At 44.0% G+C, this 21,319-nt stretch overlaps 1 protein-coding gene across 1 annotated transcript; it reads right to left on the reverse strand.

The window, feature by feature from the left end:
- Window positions 1-1,192: 1,192 nt before the first annotated feature.
- eaf2 (ELL associated factor 2) lies at window positions 1,193-20,900 on the reverse strand. Its single transcript, XM_039755235.1, has 6 exons — window positions 20,696-20,900; window positions 15,358-15,452; window positions 11,787-11,923; window positions 5,738-5,892; window positions 4,186-4,428; window positions 1,193-1,361 (listed from the first exon to the last, which is right to left on the reverse strand). Exons 1-6 carry the CDS (start codon window positions 20,796-20,798, stop codon window positions 1,312-1,314), a joined length of 783 nt encoding a protein of 260 aa, XP_039611169.1. The 5' UTR covers window positions 20,799-20,900; the 3' UTR covers window positions 1,193-1,311.
- Window positions 20,901-21,319: the final 419 nt, after the last annotated feature.

Here is a 21,319-nt window from a genome sequence, read left to right on the forward strand (position 1 = left end):
TCATAACCGACTTTACCTTCCACTTTCACATCAGGAAGGAACACCCTCAGACAGCCCTGGGCTATGTTCCCTGGCATTTACAGAAACAGGCACAGCTTTTTCAAAGCCTTTAATTGGGCACCAATCCTAGGCAGGATGCCCACCCTCCCTCACATGAGGCCAACTTGGAATCACCAATGAAGGCGACAGGCATGTCTTTGGGCATTTAGAAGTCGTAATGTGACACGTCACAGAGTCCAGTGAACATCTGACCAACATGAAACAGCCTGCAGTGCCAGCATGACAAACAAGGACATGCAGTGACGGTCACATTATCAATCCATGTTTGTTACGGTGCCCTGCCCATGGTTCTGCTGGCTCTAAAACTGCCCTTATGGCTTTTCATTGGAGGATCTGCCCCACTTATGAATATTCATGAGCTACCTTAAGGGGTGGCAACACACACAGAGATATTCAGGATTTTTGCAATCATGAGGTCATTTCCATCACTAGATGGCAGCAGAGTGCTCTCCAGACTGAAAAGCGTAAAGCGGCTCCTTACACACCTCCCCGAGTCTGAGCCGCGGTTAACCGTTCTTGTGCGAGATTCCAAGCCCGAGTCATGCTTGCCGTTAAATGTCAAGGAGGTTAAAGGAGTTGAAACTTTTCATTTCAAGTAAACGCAGATTACAAGGTGACACAATTGAATTGTTTCAAATTTTAAAGGGCATTAGCCCAGTAGATAAAGGACGTGAATTTAAAAGGAGCTGAACAAGAAAACGCAGACACAGCTGGAAACGTGTTTAGGGGAAATCTCAGAGAAACTTTAGAAAACAGAGACCCACAGACAGATGGGGGAAGTGACCAAGTAGTGTGGTGGTCAGGAGGACTTTAAGGACCTCCAGAACTTCACTTGACGTCATTCTGGAGGAGTTCAGTGGACAGGACTGGCGAGCTTTGATGGCCTCAACGGCCCGTTCTCTTCATAAGGCTTCTAACCGTCTAACAATAAAAGCAAAACTTTTTTTTTTTTTTAAAGAATCTGAAACATACATTTATTAATTACAAATAAACCACAAATAAAGTTTATAACATCAGAGTAAATAGTACTGTTTGTTTTACATTAAAAACGCATTAACTCATTGGTGAAAATTTCATTAATAGTGAAAGTAAATGATTTTAGAGTGATAAAGACAAAGTCCAGAGGGTCTTTTTGGGGGTTTGTTTAATAAAGAAACACTCCATCCGTTAATGAAGCCATTCGAGTCTCAATCGGGAGTGTCCTAGATGGGAGGACAGGCCATCATTTGGGCTCTCGGACAGGCGGCCCACTCAGTCCTCATCACTCGAGCTTCCCGATTCGCTTAACTGCAAGTCGTTTTCTGGGAGAGAAAGAAAAGCAAAAAAAAAAAAAAAATGCAATGAAATGTCTTTGTAGGAAATGGGAAACAAAAAAAAAATAAATAAATAAAATAATCTGCATCACAACCAATAAGAGAAAGTACAACAATAACAGAAGCACATACTGGGGTGAGCAGGAGACGGGACATTCATGTTAACTGGAGGAATAAAAAAAAAAAAAAAAATATATAACAGACCCCCACACCCCCCAACCCTGCCAGGCACAGTTACGGGCAAACAGAGCGAGTGCTGGCACTTGGATGGCAGGAGGCGTGGGGGGCTACCGAGAAGCAGACTGACTTGCATGAAACTGGATCTGCAGGAAGACTCAGCATTATCCTTTAGAGAAAGAAAAAACACAAAAAATATAATCACACGACATTTTGCTACCAGTGAACGTCATACCTTTGACGTAAGAAGAAAAATAGGTGCTTACTTCCAGCACAGAATCATTTTAGGCATTAATTCCAAATATGTCTGCCTGTCATTTAGTATTTAAATAAAGATCTCTCCAATTGGGGGCCAAAAAAAAAAAAAAATCACTGGACTTGCATGGACATTTTGTATGTGTGTTGTGTTGGTGCTGGGAAGAGGATGCCCACTTTGCCAATTACTATTATTAATAATAGTTTAGCAGACGTCTTTATCCGAGAGACTTGTAAGGCAAGTTGTAATACATACGTGGAGGATTAGAAGGTGCAAACATCAAAAACAACAGAGGACAAGATTAAAAAACGAACAAGACCAAGCTGGAGCCCCTCATATGATTTAATTATACCTGCAACGAGACAAAGACACACATCCGCATCCTGAACTCTCTGCCAGTACAACAGAAGACTCCAAAGAACACTTCATGAAAAAAGGCCTAAACAGGAAGGAGGAAATGGTGGCAGTTTGAGTCGACAAAGGGAGATCATTAGACATCTTCACAGCAAGAAGAGAGAAGAGGAAGAGGAGGGCTGACAGTGGGCAGAATGGAGACTTCATGAAGGAGAAACGGAGCAGCAGGACCACTCAGAGGTCAAGGCAGGATTTTTGGATGGGACCTTTGCTGCCGCAGGAAACCTGTGAACAGACTGAAGAAGACGAGTAGCAGGAACAGAGGACAGCGGTCGGGCAGCCGCATTCTGGAGGAGCTGGAGAGGTCAGATAGCAGATGAAGGACGAGTTGTGAAAGTCCAGCTGAGAGAGCAGGCGGTATAATCAGTGAGGAAGGGTCGAATCCTCAGAATATTACGAAGTAAGAAACAACATGTTGGGTCAGTAAAGAAATACACTTAGTGAATAAAACGAGGTGTCCAGAGTCACGCCAAGAGTCCTAATGTGACAGACGGTGACAGGGCAATGCTTAGAGACAAATCTGAGGAAGAAGAATCGAAGGGAAGCACAGGATATCTGACTTTGAAAAGTTAGGTTTAAAATGATGAGCACTCCTCCATGATAAGTACGTAAAGAGACAGCTGCAGATCTGGGCTGAACCCTGTGGGTTGTGAGAGGAAGATGTGTGTGAGGTGGCAGGAGAAGCCATGAGAAGAACGAAGAACGACTAAGGAGCGAATGTAGGGAGTAATGAGAAGAGGATCCAACTCTGATCCTTGAGGCCCACCAGTGGAGAACTTCGGAGGAGAAGACAAGGAGTTAGAACGGGAGAGACAAAAGGATCAGAGTGACGGGACAGGACTTGAACCAATCCAAAGGAGAACCACGAATTCCACGTTTATCGAGGCAAAGAGAATAAAAATAAGGAGCAGTTAACAATACTGAAAGTTGATGAAAGGTTAAGGAGGATAAGGAAGGAGGAGAGAGAGGCTTAAGAAAATCTCATAGCATTTGCACTCTCAGTAAAGCGACTCTTGTGGAATCAAGAACGAGGACATCTAGTAGACTGTTGAGAGACAGAGAGGTCAGAGAGATAAGAGGAGAGTTCAAGAGTCTTTTGCAGGAATGCCAGAAGGGAGACAAGATGGCGATTCTCAATGGCAGATGGGCCGAGAGCAGGTTTCTCGAGCGTAAGGATAGCATGAGAGTTCTTGAAATCAGTCAGGAGAATATCAGAGGTAAGGGAAGGCATTAAAAACAGAAGAGATGTGGGGATATACGGAACAAGAGGTGAATCAACGAGGTCCAGCGGGTCTGTGGTTACTGATCAGGTCTTGAAAGACTTGAGGACTTGAGGGAGGACTTGAAAGGGATTTCAAGGTGGGGATGAGGTGGCAAGCATTTCTCTCAGAGGATGCAATCAAGTTTTGAAAGGATGATATCAGTGATGCACAGCAGGAAGACAGAAGATCCCTGCGCTTACTCAGAAGGGATGGAGGATTCTTCTTACACCAAGAACTTTGAGCAGAGTGCAGTTTCCAGGGAGTGGAAGATAGCCCTCCTTGCTCTTCATTCTTTTATTGGTATAATGTACTGTTCTGTTTCTGTTAACGATATACATTTCTAGCAATATGCAGTGGGCAGCATGGAGAAGGAAGACAGAAGAGACCTGTGGCTCCTGAGCAGTGGTAGCACTGCTGCCTCGTGTCCCGAGTCCTCCCAGTGTGGAGTTTGCATGTTCTTCGCTTGTCTGTGTGGGTTTCCTCTGGCTGCTCCAGTTTCTTCCCACACTCCAAACACATGCAGGTTTAGTGGACTGTGGACTTTGGCCTGTGTGTGTGTGTGTTCACTTTGAGATGGACTGGCACCCTATGCTTGCTGGGATAGGATCCAGCCTCTCACGATGAAGCGGGCTAAGAAAAATGGTACGGTCTGATCTGCTATGCAGAAGAGTAGCCACCAATTCCACAACATTTCCATACTTACTCAAAGTATTCATGAGGCTTCCGCTGCGGTCCTCCATCCCACTGGTCGGCGCTCCAACAGATGAGTTGAGGGTAGGAGGGGTGAATGGACGGCCTTGAGACACGGCTGGTTTGTGGCGCTCGTCCTCAGAATCACTGCTGCTAGAACTGTCATCGCTGCTCGAAGACGAGGAGGAACTTTTGGTGTCGGAGGAGCTGTCACCACTGCCCATCTGCTCCATAACTCGAGCTTCTGCCATCAACTCTGTCAGGTTTGAAAAGGTGGAAGAAAAGAGGTCAAGACATGTGATCTAATTGAGGCCAACACACTTACCGTACAGAGTAATGGATACGGGCAAAAACAAGTTTGATGTACCTTGGGGGTAATAAAGGGACATTTCACTATACTGTATGTGGTGCCTTCATTTGCATACGATGAAGTTTATCCGTCAGCTTCCTTTACATAATTGTCTGGCTACTGGTTACATGAAATATCTATTGTCATGCGTGGGTGTTTAGGGGACATCTTTAAAACTGTTGCAAAGGAAGCGGTCCCACCCTGGGGGTGAGGAAGGGCACTGATGCTAACCGCTTCTCCCTTTCCATTTGCACTAATGATGGGCAAGCCCAGGAAGGTGCCAAACCTCACTTCTCCTCCACTGCTGCTCCCACACTTTCTGGAAGGACCTCCTATATACACAAGTCACCTGCTGGAAGTTTCTTTTAATTTTGGACCCTGCACTAGAGAAACATGGAGCTGTGCTCAGCAGCAATACACCTGCAATTTATGTCACTTTGTTGTTGCATTAAATGGGGTTACTGAGGTGGCACACCGAGTTTCCACATCCTCTCCTGTCTGTCATCACACGGTCTAACCTGCAGCCCCTTTGTATGTGCCATTGGGGGGTGTCAAACTCAGAACCTGAAGACTGACAGATACCACTGGTGCTGCTAAAGACACTCCGTTTTCTAGCCAGACACAGAGCCGAGGGCCATGCTGAGAAGCCGACTGCTCCTGTGCTTACTTGGGAACTCAAGAGGTGGTCTGCTTGTGCTCACGGTAAAGCATAAACGTTGGGGGTCACACCACTTCTGTGTTGTTTCCCCTAGAAGGGAGAAAGACATCACTTCCACCCAGCAGATCGAAGCTCCTCCCCGTCTCCCATATAAACCAATCAGCAGCTGGAAGTCAGCGTTCATTTTCAACCCCGATCCCTTCGAGGGCGGATCAACCGGTAAAGTGGCTTAGAAGCTCAATATTTGCATTATGAATTGGATTATTTCATCTGTTTTTCTTATTTGTTTCCATATCAAACTGCCCTCCTATTTGATCAAAGTAAGGAATATTTAGGACATTAGTTTTCTGAAATAAATCTTATTTTTACTTTTGTGATTTTTTTGTGCCATTTTGGCCACCATTTTGATTTTTTAATGGGTGCTACTGGTTTGGGACTTCACAGTATTAGGGTAGTGACTCACATTGCTAGGGGCATCGATGAATGGCGCCAACTATCGAGCACAATTTGCATCCTTAAAGAGATTCGCAGGCACTAAAGGAATAAAAAGAGTCGCACCTTTCTCAATGTCATCCATTGTGGAAGACGGCGACATCTTCTCTTTAGCTGGAGGGCTTTTTGACGTTGAAGGCGTTTTAAGGCTGTTGCCACCACTTCGCATTTGCTGGCTCTGCTGCTCCAGGAAGGTCTGTATTTTGCTGCTCCCATCCGCCCTAAGTGAAGAATTAGAAAATATCCCAGCATTGTAAGCTTTCATCATTTGGAAGGAAGTACAAAGAGGACACTTCAAAGGTTACTTTGTGTTAAGTTCCAACTCTGCATACAGTCACACCATCTAACCCAGTATTCAATGTCACTTGGCACAAGGGTAACTCTGGGATGGGGGGGCATAGCCTCCTTAAGAACCCTGCCAGCAGGAGGGGTATGCCCAGTTCTCCATGTAGTACATCACCCCGCCATAACTGGAAATGAATAAACAAAAGTGGATTTTTGTTGTGCCAGATAGCCACCTGCCAAAGTAAATTACCCTCATTTAGGCAGCGCCGCTCATTTAGTTGAACTTTCTTCATTTTCTCTTTTTTTAATTTTATTGAATTTATTAAAATCAAATAACATTCCATACAGAAAAGTTTAACAAAACTAGACTGGATAACAAATCAACCCTCACCCCTGAGAAAGACAGCTAGACCAACAGAATAAAACTTTAACAGTAGGAAAAAGAAATAAAGAAATAATCTCTCTCTCATATTATATACACACACACACACACACACACACACACACACACACAGTGGTACCTCAGTAGATAAATGGACAGATAGATAGAAAGATACTTTATTAATCCCAAGGGGAAATTCACATATACATCCTTAATCCGTTCCAGATCCTTTGACTTGCTGTATACCAAACAAATGTTTCCCATAAGAAATAAAGGGAAAATTAACCTGTTCCCCTGTAAAAAAAAACTATTCTTATTGGCATATTATACATTGATGGGGTAGTATAAAATAATTTAAACACTGCTTAATACTAAAATACATAAATACAAAAGCAATTAGATGAAATAAATGAAAATTTAACCTCACTTTACTTTTTAATAACATCTTTGCTTTCCACAATCTTAGATACCGTCATTCTCGGCATACAGTGTGCAGCAGCCAAGTCACCTTCATACTTTTCAATCAATTATTTCAAATTTACGCGAAAAAACACAACCACGTGAAAATTCACAGAGAGTTATAGCGCGGGTTGTTCACTGAATGCTAGCAACTGGCGTACTGACGCTCGTGGGCAGTCATGGCTTTGTCTCGAGAGAGAGGTAAACAAGGGTAGCGCGCGGTGTCCTAGCATGCGAGTCGTATTCCAAGCAGAATTTTTCACGTCCAAACAGGACGTATACCAAGTTGGACATATTCCAAAGCGGACGTATACCGAGGTACCACTGTCTGTGTGTGTGTGTGTGTGTGTGTATATGTATATATTGTGGCAGGTTGCGGGGGTGGTACCCAACCGGGATGCCCAGGACGACCGGAGGAGGGCTTGCGCCAGGGGGCGCCCTGGTGCCTGAAGAACCCTGGACCTCAGCACTTCCACCACAACAGGAAGTGCGGGGGATGGGGAGAAGACTGGGGACTCCCAGAGGGCTTCCGGGTGTGCAGCTGGCACTTCTCCACGGACACGCCCCTGTGTGGCAGGAGTGCCGGGAAGCAGCTGGAGCCCATCCAGGCTGGTATAAAAGGGGCCACCTCCCTTCATTCGGGGTCAAACATCAGGTGGAAGAGGACGAGAGAGAGGAGTGGAGGCGGCCAGAAGGAAGGCACTGGAGAGTGAGGCCTGGACTTTGGGGGATCAGTGCTCGAGGCACTGGGTTGTGCACATGACTTGTGTAAATATTGAGAATACTGTAAATAAATGTGTGTGCTGGGTGACAAGCCGTTGTCCGTCTGTCTGTGTTTATATATATATATATATATATATATATATATATATATAAATAAAATCTGATATAATCTATAATATATATTTATACTAGCAGAATACCTAGCCAGAGAGAAGTAGTGTGTTAAAGAAGTTATGAAAAGAAAAGCAAACATTTTAAAAATAACGTAAGATGATTGTTAATGTAATTGTTTTGTCATTGATATGAGTGTTGCTGGCATATATATATATACACATACTGTATATATACACACACATATATATACATACTGTATATACAACATATACATATCTACATATATACTGTATATACACATATATATACAAATCTACATATATATATCTACATATATATATATATTAGGTGGGACTCGATTAAAAAATTAATCCAATTAATTAGAGGCTGTGTAAGAATTAATCTTGATTAATCGTATGTAATCGCACACGTAAATTTGCCCCAAATCGCAAATGTTTTTTTTATTTTTTTTTATTTAAAACGGTTTTAGTGGGCTTACAGAATCAAATAATAGACATGGACATGAATATTGTAAACTGAAGCTGTTTTAATTTCTGAAAAAAAGCCTTTAAACTGCATTTGAATTCAAAACAGAAACAAAAATATCATCCCTGGTTAAAATTGGGCAGACTTAAAAATAAAGTGGTAGTTTAAGTACTTTAAGTACATTTTCAGAATAGTATTGTCTTTAAATAATAATAACCAAAATTTCACCATAAAGTGCAGTTTTTCTTCTTAAAAAAATAAGTCAGAAACATAAAAGGTAATTTGACCAGCTTACTCTTTAAACTCTGAGTAACATTAGCCAAAATTATTTTGTACATTAGGCTAAAACAGTGTGATCATTGAACATTTTGTAATTAGAATTACTAACGGTCACGGAAGTCCAATGATCCCCAGTAAGAGCCACAAAGTCCGCTTTCTGTAATGCATCTAATTTTGCTTGCTTTTCAGTGTGCACAAAACCATGCTTTTATCAAGGCTTCGCTGGTAGTCGAAATGATCAGTCGTAGGAACGCGCTTTATTCCGACTCTAACATTTTTGTAGCTGTGATGTGTGCATCAGTGTAATGGATGTACCAGGAAATCATGCATTGACAAAAGTTCCCTTTGCTTGGAATTGAAAGTGTGATTAAATGTGTTATTTTTAACGCTTATGGAGTACATGCATCGAAGCTTCTCAGCTGTGCTTGTGCTAAGAAAGGGAAAATTTTAAAAATAACGTAACATGATTCTGCTAACCTAATATTTTTTCATACGTCCCAAACCAAGGAGATGAAGGTAAAATGAATCGGTAGCACGCGACATACTCAGTACATCCCTCTCGAATCAACCTCGAATGTCGGCGTTAGAGGCTAAGACTCTACAATTAGCCAGCGCGTGGCTTGTCTATGCTAAAGTATATATTGTAGATCGGGGGTATATATATACATTTATATATATATACCCGTATCGCAGTGGAGAAGTAGAAGTTATGAAAAGAAAAGGGAACATTTTAAAAATAACGTAACATGATTGTCAATATACAGTAATTGTTTTGTGAGTGTTATTGAATGTTGCTGTCATCAAGGATTTGATTATCATTATTTCTTTCAATCAGGCTCGTATTTGTAGGATGTGTTCAAGTTACATTCCGTGTTTGTCAATCGCTGTAAAGATAAGAGGTTTCATTCATCGATTAGTTCCTTACTGCATCAATAAACAGCTCGTCTTCCTTTTATCTGTGATGTGACAAACTGCATGCATGGGTTTTTTTTACACTGTCTTCCTTTAGCAGGACATTCACTTTTCCACCGTGTGCTTTGTTTCCGCAGTAGCTGCACTTATGAATATGATTCTATGTATAAGACGCTTCATATTTTTTTGCTGCCTTCTCAATTGTGTAATTCGGTTTTTGTTCAGCACTCTTTGGCACTGTTGCTTTTGTCTGTGCACTGCGCCAGTTCACGGAGCCGCTTGGTGTTCTTGCATCAAGGTTCCCAGCTGTACTGGTGCCATCTCGTAATGTCAGCTAAGACCCGCACTTAAAACTTTCTCTCGCAGTTTCAATGAGTTTGTGCCAAACACCACCCTGACCATCTCATCTTCCTCTGCATAAGCACAGTCCTTCACACGTGAATATTTACCAGCAGTGTTTGTATTGGATTGCCGCTGATGGACAGCCTTATATGGGCAGGCACTAAATTACAAACGCTAGTGGTAGCCTGTCTATGAACTTAATTTAATATAAACTTACGGTTCACGCCGTGCTTTGTTTCCGCAGTAGCTGTACTTATGAATATGCTTGTATGCATAATTTGCTTCATAATGTTTTTCTGCCTTCTCAATTGTGAAATGGCGTTTTGTGCTGATCGCTGTTTGGAGTTCTTCCTTGTTCTCTACGTACTTACGTAGGAGGTGTAATGATGTCACACGAAACTCCGCCCCCCACGGCCATCTCCAACTCAAGACTCCATTACATTATATGGGGAAAAATAGCTTCCAGTTATGACCCTTATGCGTAGAATTTAGAAATGAAACCTGCCCAACTTTTGTAAGTAAGCTGTAAGGAATAAGCCTGCCAAATTTCAGCCTTCTACCTACACGGGAAGTTGGAGAATTAGTGATGAGTCAGTGAGGGCTTTGCCTTTTATTAGTACAGATAAAATTCAACGTCTGTATGTCTGTCTGCTTTTCACAAGAGAAGTACTTCACGGATTTAGATCGGGCATTTTTCCAGAATTTGCTTGAGCATTCCGGTTGATTTTGCGACTTTTCTCATCGTGCTAAGATTCACAGTTTGCGAACGGTACCGATTCATTAGTGCAAATCCGAGAGCCATGCAGTGGGCCAAGAGGAGGTGGAAGCGTGACGTCAGGAGTAGGGAGCTGGGCGGGGCCCTCCTCACTGTCCGGTTTCACTACTACATGCGCGGAGACGTGGGGGACGGCTAGTACATATATTAAATCCAACGTCTGTCTGTTCGCTTTTCACGAGAGAACTACTTCACAGATTTAGATCGGGTTTTTTTCTAGAATTCGCTTGAACATTCTATCATCGCACTAAATATCAGACTTCGCTTGTGGTACTGATTTATTTGTGCAAATCTGGGGGAGAGACAGCAGGTGGGACCCTCCTTACTCACACGCCAGCCTTGGGGCGTATCTTACCTCCACTTAGTTAGTGAACCAGTGAATTACTTAACGGATTTAGATCAGGTTTTTTTGTAGAATTTGCTTGAACATTCTGGTTGATTTTGCGACTTCTCTCATCACACTAGGAATCAGAGTTCGCTTGCAGGAGCAAAATATTCGTATTAATCCGAGGCAGAGGCTGTGGGCCGAGGGGAGGTGGAAGCTTGACATCAGGGGAGGGGAGCCGGGCCTTCCTCACTGTCCTGTTTCACTTCTATGAGGTTGGAGCCACGGGGGATGGCTAGTAAGTAAGTAAGTAAATAAATAAATAAAAAAAGGGAAGAGAATCCGCTTCCTCAATTTAAATGCTTATTCTAAAATGTTATTAATGAGATCCTGCCAGGTTTTGAAGGAGTTCTGCACAGATCCTCTAAGTGAGAATTTGATTTTTTCCAATTTCAGATCACATCAGTTACCCACTGACTAAAAACAGGCGAGTTAGGATTCTTCCAGTTGAGTGAAACAAGTCAACGTGCCAATAGTGAAGTACAGGCAATGACAGTTTGTCCTTCTCCACTTTAAGCCCCCTGTGAGCCCACCAAACATGGAGTAGGAGGGATTGTGACCCCCAGGCTGTCTTAAAGGCATTTAAAGATTTTGGTCCGGACTGATGCGAATTTGGTACATGCCGCCCAAAACATGTGACCCAATGAGGCCAGAACTTGATTGCAGTGTTCACAGGTTGGCTCTTGACCTGGAAACACTTTGGACAATTGTAAAATGAGAGCGATGCGCTCGATGTGTAATTTTAAGTTGAATAATTGTACGCTTTGCGCATACGGAGCTCGAGTGAATTCTGTGCAGGGCTGCCTTCCACTCCTTTTCTGAAATGTTGAGGGAGAGATCGTTTTCCCACTGGACTCTGGGATCTTTGAAAGGGAGTGACTTCTAATTTGGAGGTAGTCAAAGAAATGTTCATAGGATGCGAAAACGGTGCCTGTGTACAGATCTCGAAGTGTTTTAATCCCTAATGTCTTACCTCGTTTTCTTCACAGCAATGTTGCAGCTGAGTTTCTCCAGTCGGTACTCGCCAGTGTCATGGTTCACAATCAGGATGCACTCCTTGGTATACGGTCTCTTTGAGCCCTTAAACACGGTTACTGGGGTTGATGATCCCTGTTTACAAGGAAGATGATAATAAAGAATTATACATACACAAGACGACAAAACACAGGGCAAGTTAAGAGGCAGAGAGCCACAAGAATATCTGCCTAATGTATCAGTTTGGAAAACACGCACTTGTTAACTTTATTTTGGAATGAACAAATGGAGAGGCTCACTTCGTCACTAGCCACAGGTATATATGGATATAAACACTTCATAACTGCAGACAGGGCAGCATTATAGGCCCCCCGGGCAAAGCAGTGCGCTGGGACCCCTACCTACACAACCACTCAGCAAGTCACAACACACATAGATCAGCATGGGACCGCTAAGCTCAAAGTCCTGGGCAACTACCCAGCGTGCCCATGTGTTAGGACGGCCCCGACTGCAGTGTGTTAGGGCCAGAAGTTGTTTTTTAATGTATAATTTGTGTCTGGGTGCAGGAAAGGCAAGTCACAAAAAAAAAATAAAAGTTGGGAAGCCAAGCACGTCGTCCCGTTGAATGAACTGAAAACGTCCAACAAAAATAATGTCTCTTGGCGTCTATGCTTCTCGCTGTCACGGCTCAATTGAAACAAATGGTTTTGGCTGTCGCCGCAGATTCAGGGTCTGTCTGACAGGAGCTCCGTCCAGCGGGTCGCTCTGGTCACAATAAGACGCCTCCCTCTGGGCAGCGGGGCTTATTATAGCTGTGGAGTCAGATTGGTCTGGGGGGGTGGCATGGTGGGTTAAATGCCCCAATTTCTCTGTGTTTGACTTCAGGGTGGTATGCTGGCTACTTTAATACAGTTTGAACTCGTGACGACCTGTGTGTTGATACGGTGATATCACCTGCAATTAACATACAAGTGCTCATCCACTCTTGGCACAATGATCTTTGCGTGTGTGCCAATTTGTGCGAATGCAGTTCGTCTTAACATTACCGCACATGGTGTGGTGTGATGGTGGCGCACTGCTGCCTCGCAGAAAGGAGACCTCGGTTCGCTTCCCGGGTCCTCCCTGCGTGGAGTTTGTATGTTCTCCCCGTGTCTGCGTGGGTTTCCTCCCACAGTCCAAAGACATGCAGGTCAGGTGCATTGGCGATTTTAAATTGTGTGTGTGTGTGTGTGCGCCCTGCAGTGGGCTGGCACCCTGCCTGGGGCTTGTTTCCTGCCTTGTGCCCTGTGTTGGATGGGATTGTCTCCAGCAGACCCCCCCATGATCCTGTAGTTGGATAATGGATGGATGGATGTGGTGTGAAAAATCTATAAATCTGTGCATTACCTCGGGCATTGCAAGGGCTTTGAAAGTTTCATGTAAAATTCAGACAAATAGTTGGCCGTGACATCTCCAAATCATCGCCACTGCAAAGCTGCATTTTACACGTAGTGCTACCAACACTTTAATTTCAGCAGACAGCTCATGGCTTCTCTGCCTAGATGGAGTGATCACGCAATGTACAAGATCTGTTATGAATATTATTCTGTCTCTGTCAAATTGATATCTTTTTACAAGTTCTTCAATGTCTGCCGTTTTCAAACCATTGAGCCTTTCCTGGGATGCACGTGCCGATCTCTGCCTGTCTGTTCCTAACGAGTTAGGGCCGTTCACAAGCCCTCCTAAATCCAGGTGAGGTTAGGAGTGATTTGCTAAAATTGTTTTTACGCCGGTCTGACATTTCGGAATGAGTTAGGACTGCTTTCTACTCTGAGCCACTTGACCGATCTCAGCAGCGTGCTGCCCGTCCTCGTTATGGATCCCAGAGGCGAGTGTCGCAGGACGCACATGTGAAGCAAGATTAGAAAACCTTATTTAGGCATTTTCAGGATTCACTTGTCCGCAAATAAAGAAAGAACCTTAGGAGGCTAAAATGCTCTTCCTGGACACTTTTGTGACAAAACAAAGGCCACAGACAGGCGAAAATGGACGTGAAGTCGCTACTCCCCTTCAGTATTCTGTGCAGTTTGTGCCGGTGTCAGCACTGCTCACTACTAATTATCAGCATTTGAATACAATTAAAGAAAAACTCTACAGAAATGGGAACATTACAAAATGAAAGCTAAATGTTTATTACTTTTTTTATATTCGAAGGCCAGAAAATAGTCAGAAGTCAAGCAAAATGACACCTTTTATTGGCTAACTAAAAAGATTATAATATGTAAGCTTATAACTGATCAGTTTCAAATAAGAATGACGCACTGTTTGTAAAACTGGTGGGAATAAAAACCTGCAACCATCATATTAAGTCAATCGGGCCATTAAAAAAGACATCAATCGATTGAAACGAGTGCAGAATGCGGCTGCTAGAATCTTAACTCGGAAAAGAAACTCTGAGCACATCACGCCAGTCTCAGCGTCACTACACTGGTTACCGGTGCCATTTAAAACGGACTTTAAAAAACTGCGTATGGTTTACAAAGCCTTCAGTAATCTCACTCTGTCCGGCCTCTCACCTTACACTCCAAATCGTAACTTCAGATCTTCAAATGAGGGGCTGCTTAGAATTCCAAGAGTTAAGAAGTGGTGAGGCGGGCGGCCTTCTCCTGTTATGCACCTAAAATCTGGAACAGCTGACCAATAGAAATTCACCAGGCTAATACAGTGGAGAACTGCTAAAAACTCATTACTGTAACATGGCTCTCTCATAGCTTCATTTTAGTTTAATCCTGATACTCTGTATATGAATTTAATTATCATTATTATTCATGGTGGCTCCAAAACCCGTACTAACCCCTACTCTTTCTTCTGTTCTTCCCCCCCAGTTTTCTGTGGTGCCAATCTGCTCCACCACCACCTGATCAAAGCACCGTAATGTCCCTACATTGATGGACTGAAGGCCAAGGGTCCACAGGACCGTCATCATCAAGTTCTTCCAAGTGAAGCCTGAAAACCATGAGGACTGACTGAGGTCGTTTATGTCAGGTAGAATGCCTAGAGGGGGCTGGCTGGGTGGTCTCGTGGCCTCAGAACCCCTGCACATTTTGGTTTTCTCTCTAGCCTTCTGGAGTTTGTTTGGTTGTTTTTTCTGTCCTCCCTGGCCATTGGACCTTACTTTTATTCTATGTTAATTAGTATTGCCTAATTTTGTTTTTAAATTTTGTCTTTGTTCTTGTTCTTCATCCTGTAAAGCACTTTGACCTACAACATTTGTATGAAAACGTTCTCTAGAAATAAATGTTGTTGCTCGTTTAATCTGGCGGTTCTCAGCCTGTAAGACCATGAAGGCAACTGGATGTGGACACGTGCATCACGTTCAGAAGGGATGGATCCAACCTTAGGAGGGCTCCATCATTTTAGTGCATTTGATGTTCAAGCAGACACGGCTCAGGTTTGCCGTCAAATGCAAGTCCTGCTTGAAGTTATTTCTGCCATCTGTCGGAGGATGAGGTTGATAGGAAGGACCTGGGAGGAGCTCAAAACAAACAAACAAACAAATAAATAAATAAATGTGACACAACCACTCATACCTCAAGGTTTGGCAGCGTGATGGTCACCTGCTCTCCTTTGCCGACCTCAAGTTCTCCTTCACAGGACGTATCAATGGATGCAGGCTTAAAGTCATCTGTGAGGTTGAAAGAAAAAATCCAACTTTCAATCCAAAATAAAAAGACATTTAACTTTAGAGACAAGTTTTAAAGCACTGCATTGTCATCATCATCATCATTATAAAATGACCAAGACCAACACTGATGTTGGATTGTCACAGTGCTCCTTATGCAGCTTTCATTAATCTGAAATACCACTGGCAGAGTCCATACTGGAACAGGAAAGTCCAGCCACGTAACCCCTGTCCTTAACCCCTTACACTGGCTTCCAGTTAAGTTTAGGGTCGATTTCAAAATCCTCCTTGAATATAAAAGGCTGAAGCGCTACTTACCTCCCCGAGCCTATCGTTACATACAAAGCACAAGTGCACATTGAGATCTCAAGATGTCACCCTATTAAAGACCCCAAGGATTAATAAACCAACAGTGGGAGGCTTTTAGTTAAAAGGCCCCAATCTGCCTGCTTGTATAAGAAATGCCCCAGGGGTCCAAGCTATTGGATTGCCATTTTTAGTCTGGTGTACCCCGATTAGAGCTGCAGATTAGCTGTGCTTAGTGAATTGCGGTGTGTGGGTCAGCTGCTTGACAATAAGTATAAACTGTCCCTGACTTTTTACTAATCTGAATTGGAACTAAAAAGAGAAAAAGTGGGCATCCTTCATCGGGACGGCGCTTTGGCCCCCACAGGCCTGCTCTCTCCGACCTTCCCAACAAACTGGAATTTATTTATTTATTTATTTACTTGTCCTCTTTGGCCATCTGACCACGTTTTGTTATTAAGATGGAAATCGCGATTCTCAGTTATTATAAATAACTACTCTTTAGCGTTAACTTTGTAACCACATTTATCCATTATTATTATTATTATTATTACTATTGTAAAGCACATTGAGCTCCTTTTATGTATGAAAACCTGTGACAGAAAGAGACGCTGCTCTTGTTCTTTGCCTTCGCTGCTCCCTTCTGTGGCCCTTGGTGCCACTGCCATACTGCCAAGCTGTTCTCCTGCCCACATGAAAGATATCAGAAATACTTGGGAGTCCTGGAATCCAAGAAAGAAGTCAAGGATAACAGGATTTGGGCTTCTTATTAGGGGGTCTCACTGTGATTTTAGAAGATTTAAATTAGATTGGACTGGCAAGCTTTGTTGGGTAGAATGGCCTCTTCTCACCCAGATCGTTCTATTGTGCCCGGCAAAAAATGTATACTGTAGAGTGCCCAGGATGCAATGGGCATCCAGTTGGCAAGACCTTCAAAACTGTTAATGACTTTCTACTATTATAACGGACGTTGACTTTGTGATGCCCGGGTTGCCTGCAGCCTTAGTACCTTCATGAACACAAGACATCGACAGACATGACCAGGATGGACTACTGTAATGAGGACACACACACACACACAAGCAAGGTTGGTACAAAATAATGCATTTATTCAGTCAGTGCCCAAAACAATAAATAAGGTGCAGTGCCAGGCCAGTTCTTCAATCAATCAATCAATCAATCAATAAATAATCCAATAAACAGGCTGATATCAAGCATTCAAATATAGTCGGGGCCAGTTACTTTCAAGCCACGAGTCCCAGTGCATCCCTCCTCAAAACTCGTATCCTAGGCTCATCCATGGGGTCGACGAGACGTTGGCAAGCGCACTCAACAATCTTCAACTCATGTCTGTCTCCACCACCATCCCCTGGCATCCGTGGGGACCCCACAAGCCCTACTCCCATCTCCTACCCCCTTTTCCTGGGCGCCTGAGGATCCTGATTTGAGCAATCGGTCACTCCGGCTCCTATCCGATACCCTGACCACCGTGCCCCCTAGCCACCAAGCCAGCTCTGCTTCAGTCCTGACATTCTCCTTCTGCCTCTCTTTGGCCTTCACCCCATTCTCACCCTCACTTATCGACTACCCTTCTTAGTTTTTTACGTCACTGTGGACGCAGGATCTCTGCTTAATGACCTCAATGAGGAAGCCGGCAGAACGCGATCAGCCAATTTCCTTTCTGGTCGGCCGAGCACCCACACCCACAAGCCTGAGCTGCGCCATTTTATTCAAAAACCTCCACCATCACGGACCCCAAACACACAGGACCACTGACTTCCAAGAGGTTCGTTTCCTCCGGGGATGTTGCAGACTGGACTTTGCGTTTTCTGTCCTGCACTGTCGATACGTCAATGACGACCTTAATGAACACACAGTGGACTCAGGAAGACGTCAGGCCTCCTCACTCTTTTATTGCGTCGTAGACTTCATTTAAAATGGACACGTTTGCCATTGTTGCTCACTAATCTACACTCGGGAAGCAGCAACAACAAAATGAAAACACGTTTTCAGAAAGGTTTCTAAATGTATTAAAAATCAATCTCTTATTCATATAAATATACAGAGCCTTGGTTATGGGACTCCAGGTTGTGCTCAGGTGCCTCCTCTTTGCTTGAATTCTCCTTGAGATGTTTCTAGAACTTGGCTGTTGTGCACCTGTGGTCATCCTTTAGAAACAGCACGTCAGGACAAAAACCGAGCCATGAAGTCCGAGAGCTCTCTGTCGACCCCTGGGATCAAACCGTAAATCAGGGCAAGGGGATCAAACCATTTAACTCTTTCAGGGCGGATGTTGACTTTTGTCAGAATTCAGGAGTAGAGGATGGCAATCAGCTGTAAACTGTGACAGAACTCACCCTTACATTTCAGTTTGACTCTCTTTGCTAGAAATAACGTTACATAGCTTTGTTGATTGAACCTCGATTCCCATGTGTGTGCACGAGTAGCGAAGAGCAAACAACCTCTAAAATGGCACCGACATCTGGCGAGAGACCAAAGCGAATGCGCAAAGCAAAACACTTCGTGGACGTTTTATGTCATTTCGTGCAATAGGACTCTGACTTGTCGGGCTCCGTGTTTGAGGCAAGCGATCTGGAGATATGGATTCTGGGATATCAGAAATGAAAGTGATGTACCAGCATCATCTGATCGGTCCCCAGCTGAACACTTTCATGCAGGTGATACGCCTACAGCAGCGCTTGCCTGGGAGGACCGCCACTTACAATGACAAGAGGTACAAACCATAATGCGTCACACTGCAACCGCCACCACCACCCACCTGCTGCGTGAAGCCAGCCAGGCAGCTGGCCCACCGTGCATTCCTGCTGACCATTAAGGTGCCCCCGTGCAGCCACTGCCGCCCGAACATGTGCCAACAGCAGCCACAGCAACAGACGTTTTATGTTGACTTACGTGTGAAACCATTGCTGTGTGTGCTTCTCAGCCCTCAAAGAGTTAAAAAGCTTTAAGTGTCCCCAGACGTACAAGAATTGTGAAATGGAAGTAATCTGGACTCTTCCTAGGCTTCCAGGCCAAACGGAGTAACTGGGAAAGATGGGAATTAGTCACTGTAACAGAGCTTCAGATGTCCTCTGCCGAACGAGAACCATCTCAGCAGTAGTCCATTAATCAGATGTTTAAAATCGAGTGGCCAGATGGAAGCCACTCTCAAGTAAAAAGCCTACACGACAGATTAAGAGAGTCTAGATAGATACTTATTAATCCCAAGGAGAAATTCACAGCGCATGTCTAATTCAGTTTAAGAGCAGGAGGAAAATGTTCTCCGGTCTGTGGACGCAAAAACAGAACTCTTTGGGCAGAACTCAAACCTGAACACAATAAAGCATGCAGAAAGGGAAGGGGTCTGGATACTTTCTGAACGCACCATATAATAGTTTGGGTCCACTTGTGACAAAAATTGAAACTGCTTTGTTTTTTTTCTTTGTGTATTCTAACCGAAGGTCCACAAATTATTGGTGAAATGTGAACGTTACCTGTAAACTGGCTGCATCGCTCCGAGCCTGACGTGTGCTATACAATAATAAATGAAACGGAATAAACGTTGTTAGAAAGTAGTCTGTTAGTTGGTAATCCGGTCATTGAAAAATGACCCCGCACAAAGACCAGGCACTGCCTTTCACCTGCTTAATGTCATTCGCAATGCGAGGCAGGATGGTGTCAGCATTGTGCTATGGGGACCGGGCGACTGGTCAGAATAAATGGAAAGACGGATAAGGCCAAATTAGGAGAAGTCCTGGAAGAAACCCCGCATCAGAATGCATGGATGACCTTTCAGCACAACAATGACCCTAAGCATACATCCAAGGCAATGCTGAAGGGGTTTGGGAACAACAGGCCTCCTGGTGTCAGTGAGCGGCCCGGACTTAAACCCCATGACACGCATGTGGGGAGGCCTGAAGATGGCAGTTTACAAACACTTCCCATCCAATCTAGCAGGGCTTGAGACGAAGAATACGATAAACTGGTACAATCGAGCTGGGCCAAGCTTGTAGAGACTTACCGCATGAAAACTCAAACCTGGAATTGCTGCCAAAGGAGCCTCTAGAAAGTACTAAATTGAGGGCCTGAATACTTCTATGAAGGAAAGATTTCAGGTTTTTTTTTGTTTGTTTTTACTAAATTTGCAAACCTTTCTGACAACATGTTTTTACTTTGTCATTCTGGGTTACGGAGTGAAGACTGATCTAGATTTGAAAGGATACATTTGCCTTTCTTGTCTAACACAATAAAGCATGCAGAAAGGGAAGGGGTCTGGATACTTTCTGAACGCACCGTATAATAGTTTGGGTCCACTTGTGACAAAAAATTGAAACTGCTTTGTTTTTTTTCTTTGTGTATTCTAACCGAAGGTCCACAAATTATTGGTGAAATGTGAACGTTACCTGTAAACTGGCTGCATCGCTCCGAGCCTGACGTGTGCTATACAATAATAAATGAAACGGAATAAACGTTGTTAGAAAGTAGTCTGGTAGTTGGAATTCCGGTCATTGAAAGATGACCCCGCACTCGACTCTTCTTCTGACTGATAAAACATAAAGGCGTTATATTCTATTAAGAATGGAGACATCCTTACATTTACAGGCTGCTGGAAGGAGCAGAAAGATGCGGTAAAATGCCGCAGGCGAATCCAAAAAGCTGCGTCGGCATCGCGTTCCGGTTACTCTTCTGCCACGTTTATCCGCAGTGCTGCTAATTCGGAGCAGCCATGCTTTAGGGTTAAGGAGCTGCCGGCTGAGGGGCTTCACCGAACCGCGACTAGACATCCTCGTTTGTTTGGTAATTTTGAACCCTCACCGGCAAGACACCGCACAACTCGACACGCTATTACGTTTGCTCACCGCAGGGAGGCAGTCGTCGGCGTTTTAAGCAAAACCTAACTAAACCGCGTCAGTTGAGAAATGAAGAGAAACTCGACTTACATCTTACAGTGTGGAAAGCACACTTGGGCTGCTTGTCAAAACTCCCTCCCAATTTCAAAATGTGTTCGTTAGTGTCAAAGCTGGAATGAGACGTGCCATTCATTCTACCAGGTAAGATTTCGCTACCATATGGCTGCACTAGAGTGCCCGTAACTTTCTACTTGAGCAGCTCACTGCCTTCTTTGGCACTTTCGGGCCACCTCTAAGCCCGGGGCGGTCTCACGAGAAGGCTGTGATTGGTGGGATGTTTCTAAGGGCGGGGCCAGGAAAACTTCTGCGCCTTATCATTTGACCAGACGGACATCAATCTGCCAAACACGCTGGGTGATTGTTATCTGCGGGTGCCGCGAGTGCCGCCCTGCTTTTTTTGTCGGTTCAGCTGAACCCATCGAGTGGGCTTTATTGGGACCACGTGACGCGAGCAGCTGCCACTCAACATTGTGGGTGAAGACTCGAGGAACAACCTGACGCTGATAAGAAAGTTGTACAAATGTTCAGGAAGTGGAGAGAAACTGAGACAAGTTTCGAAGATAATGTGTTGTGCATTTCACCGTATTTGAGGTAGATGTGCCACCATTTCTTATTATTTCCAACATGTTTAGCGCTACGAGAGAAGAACTTCGA

This window comes from Polypterus senegalus, chromosome 6, assembly GCF_016835505.1.
Source record: "Polypterus senegalus isolate Bchr_013 chromosome 6, ASM1683550v1, whole genome shotgun sequence".
NCBI classification, from domain to species: Eukaryota; Metazoa; Chordata; class Cladistia; order Polypteriformes; family Polypteridae; genus Polypterus; species Polypterus senegalus.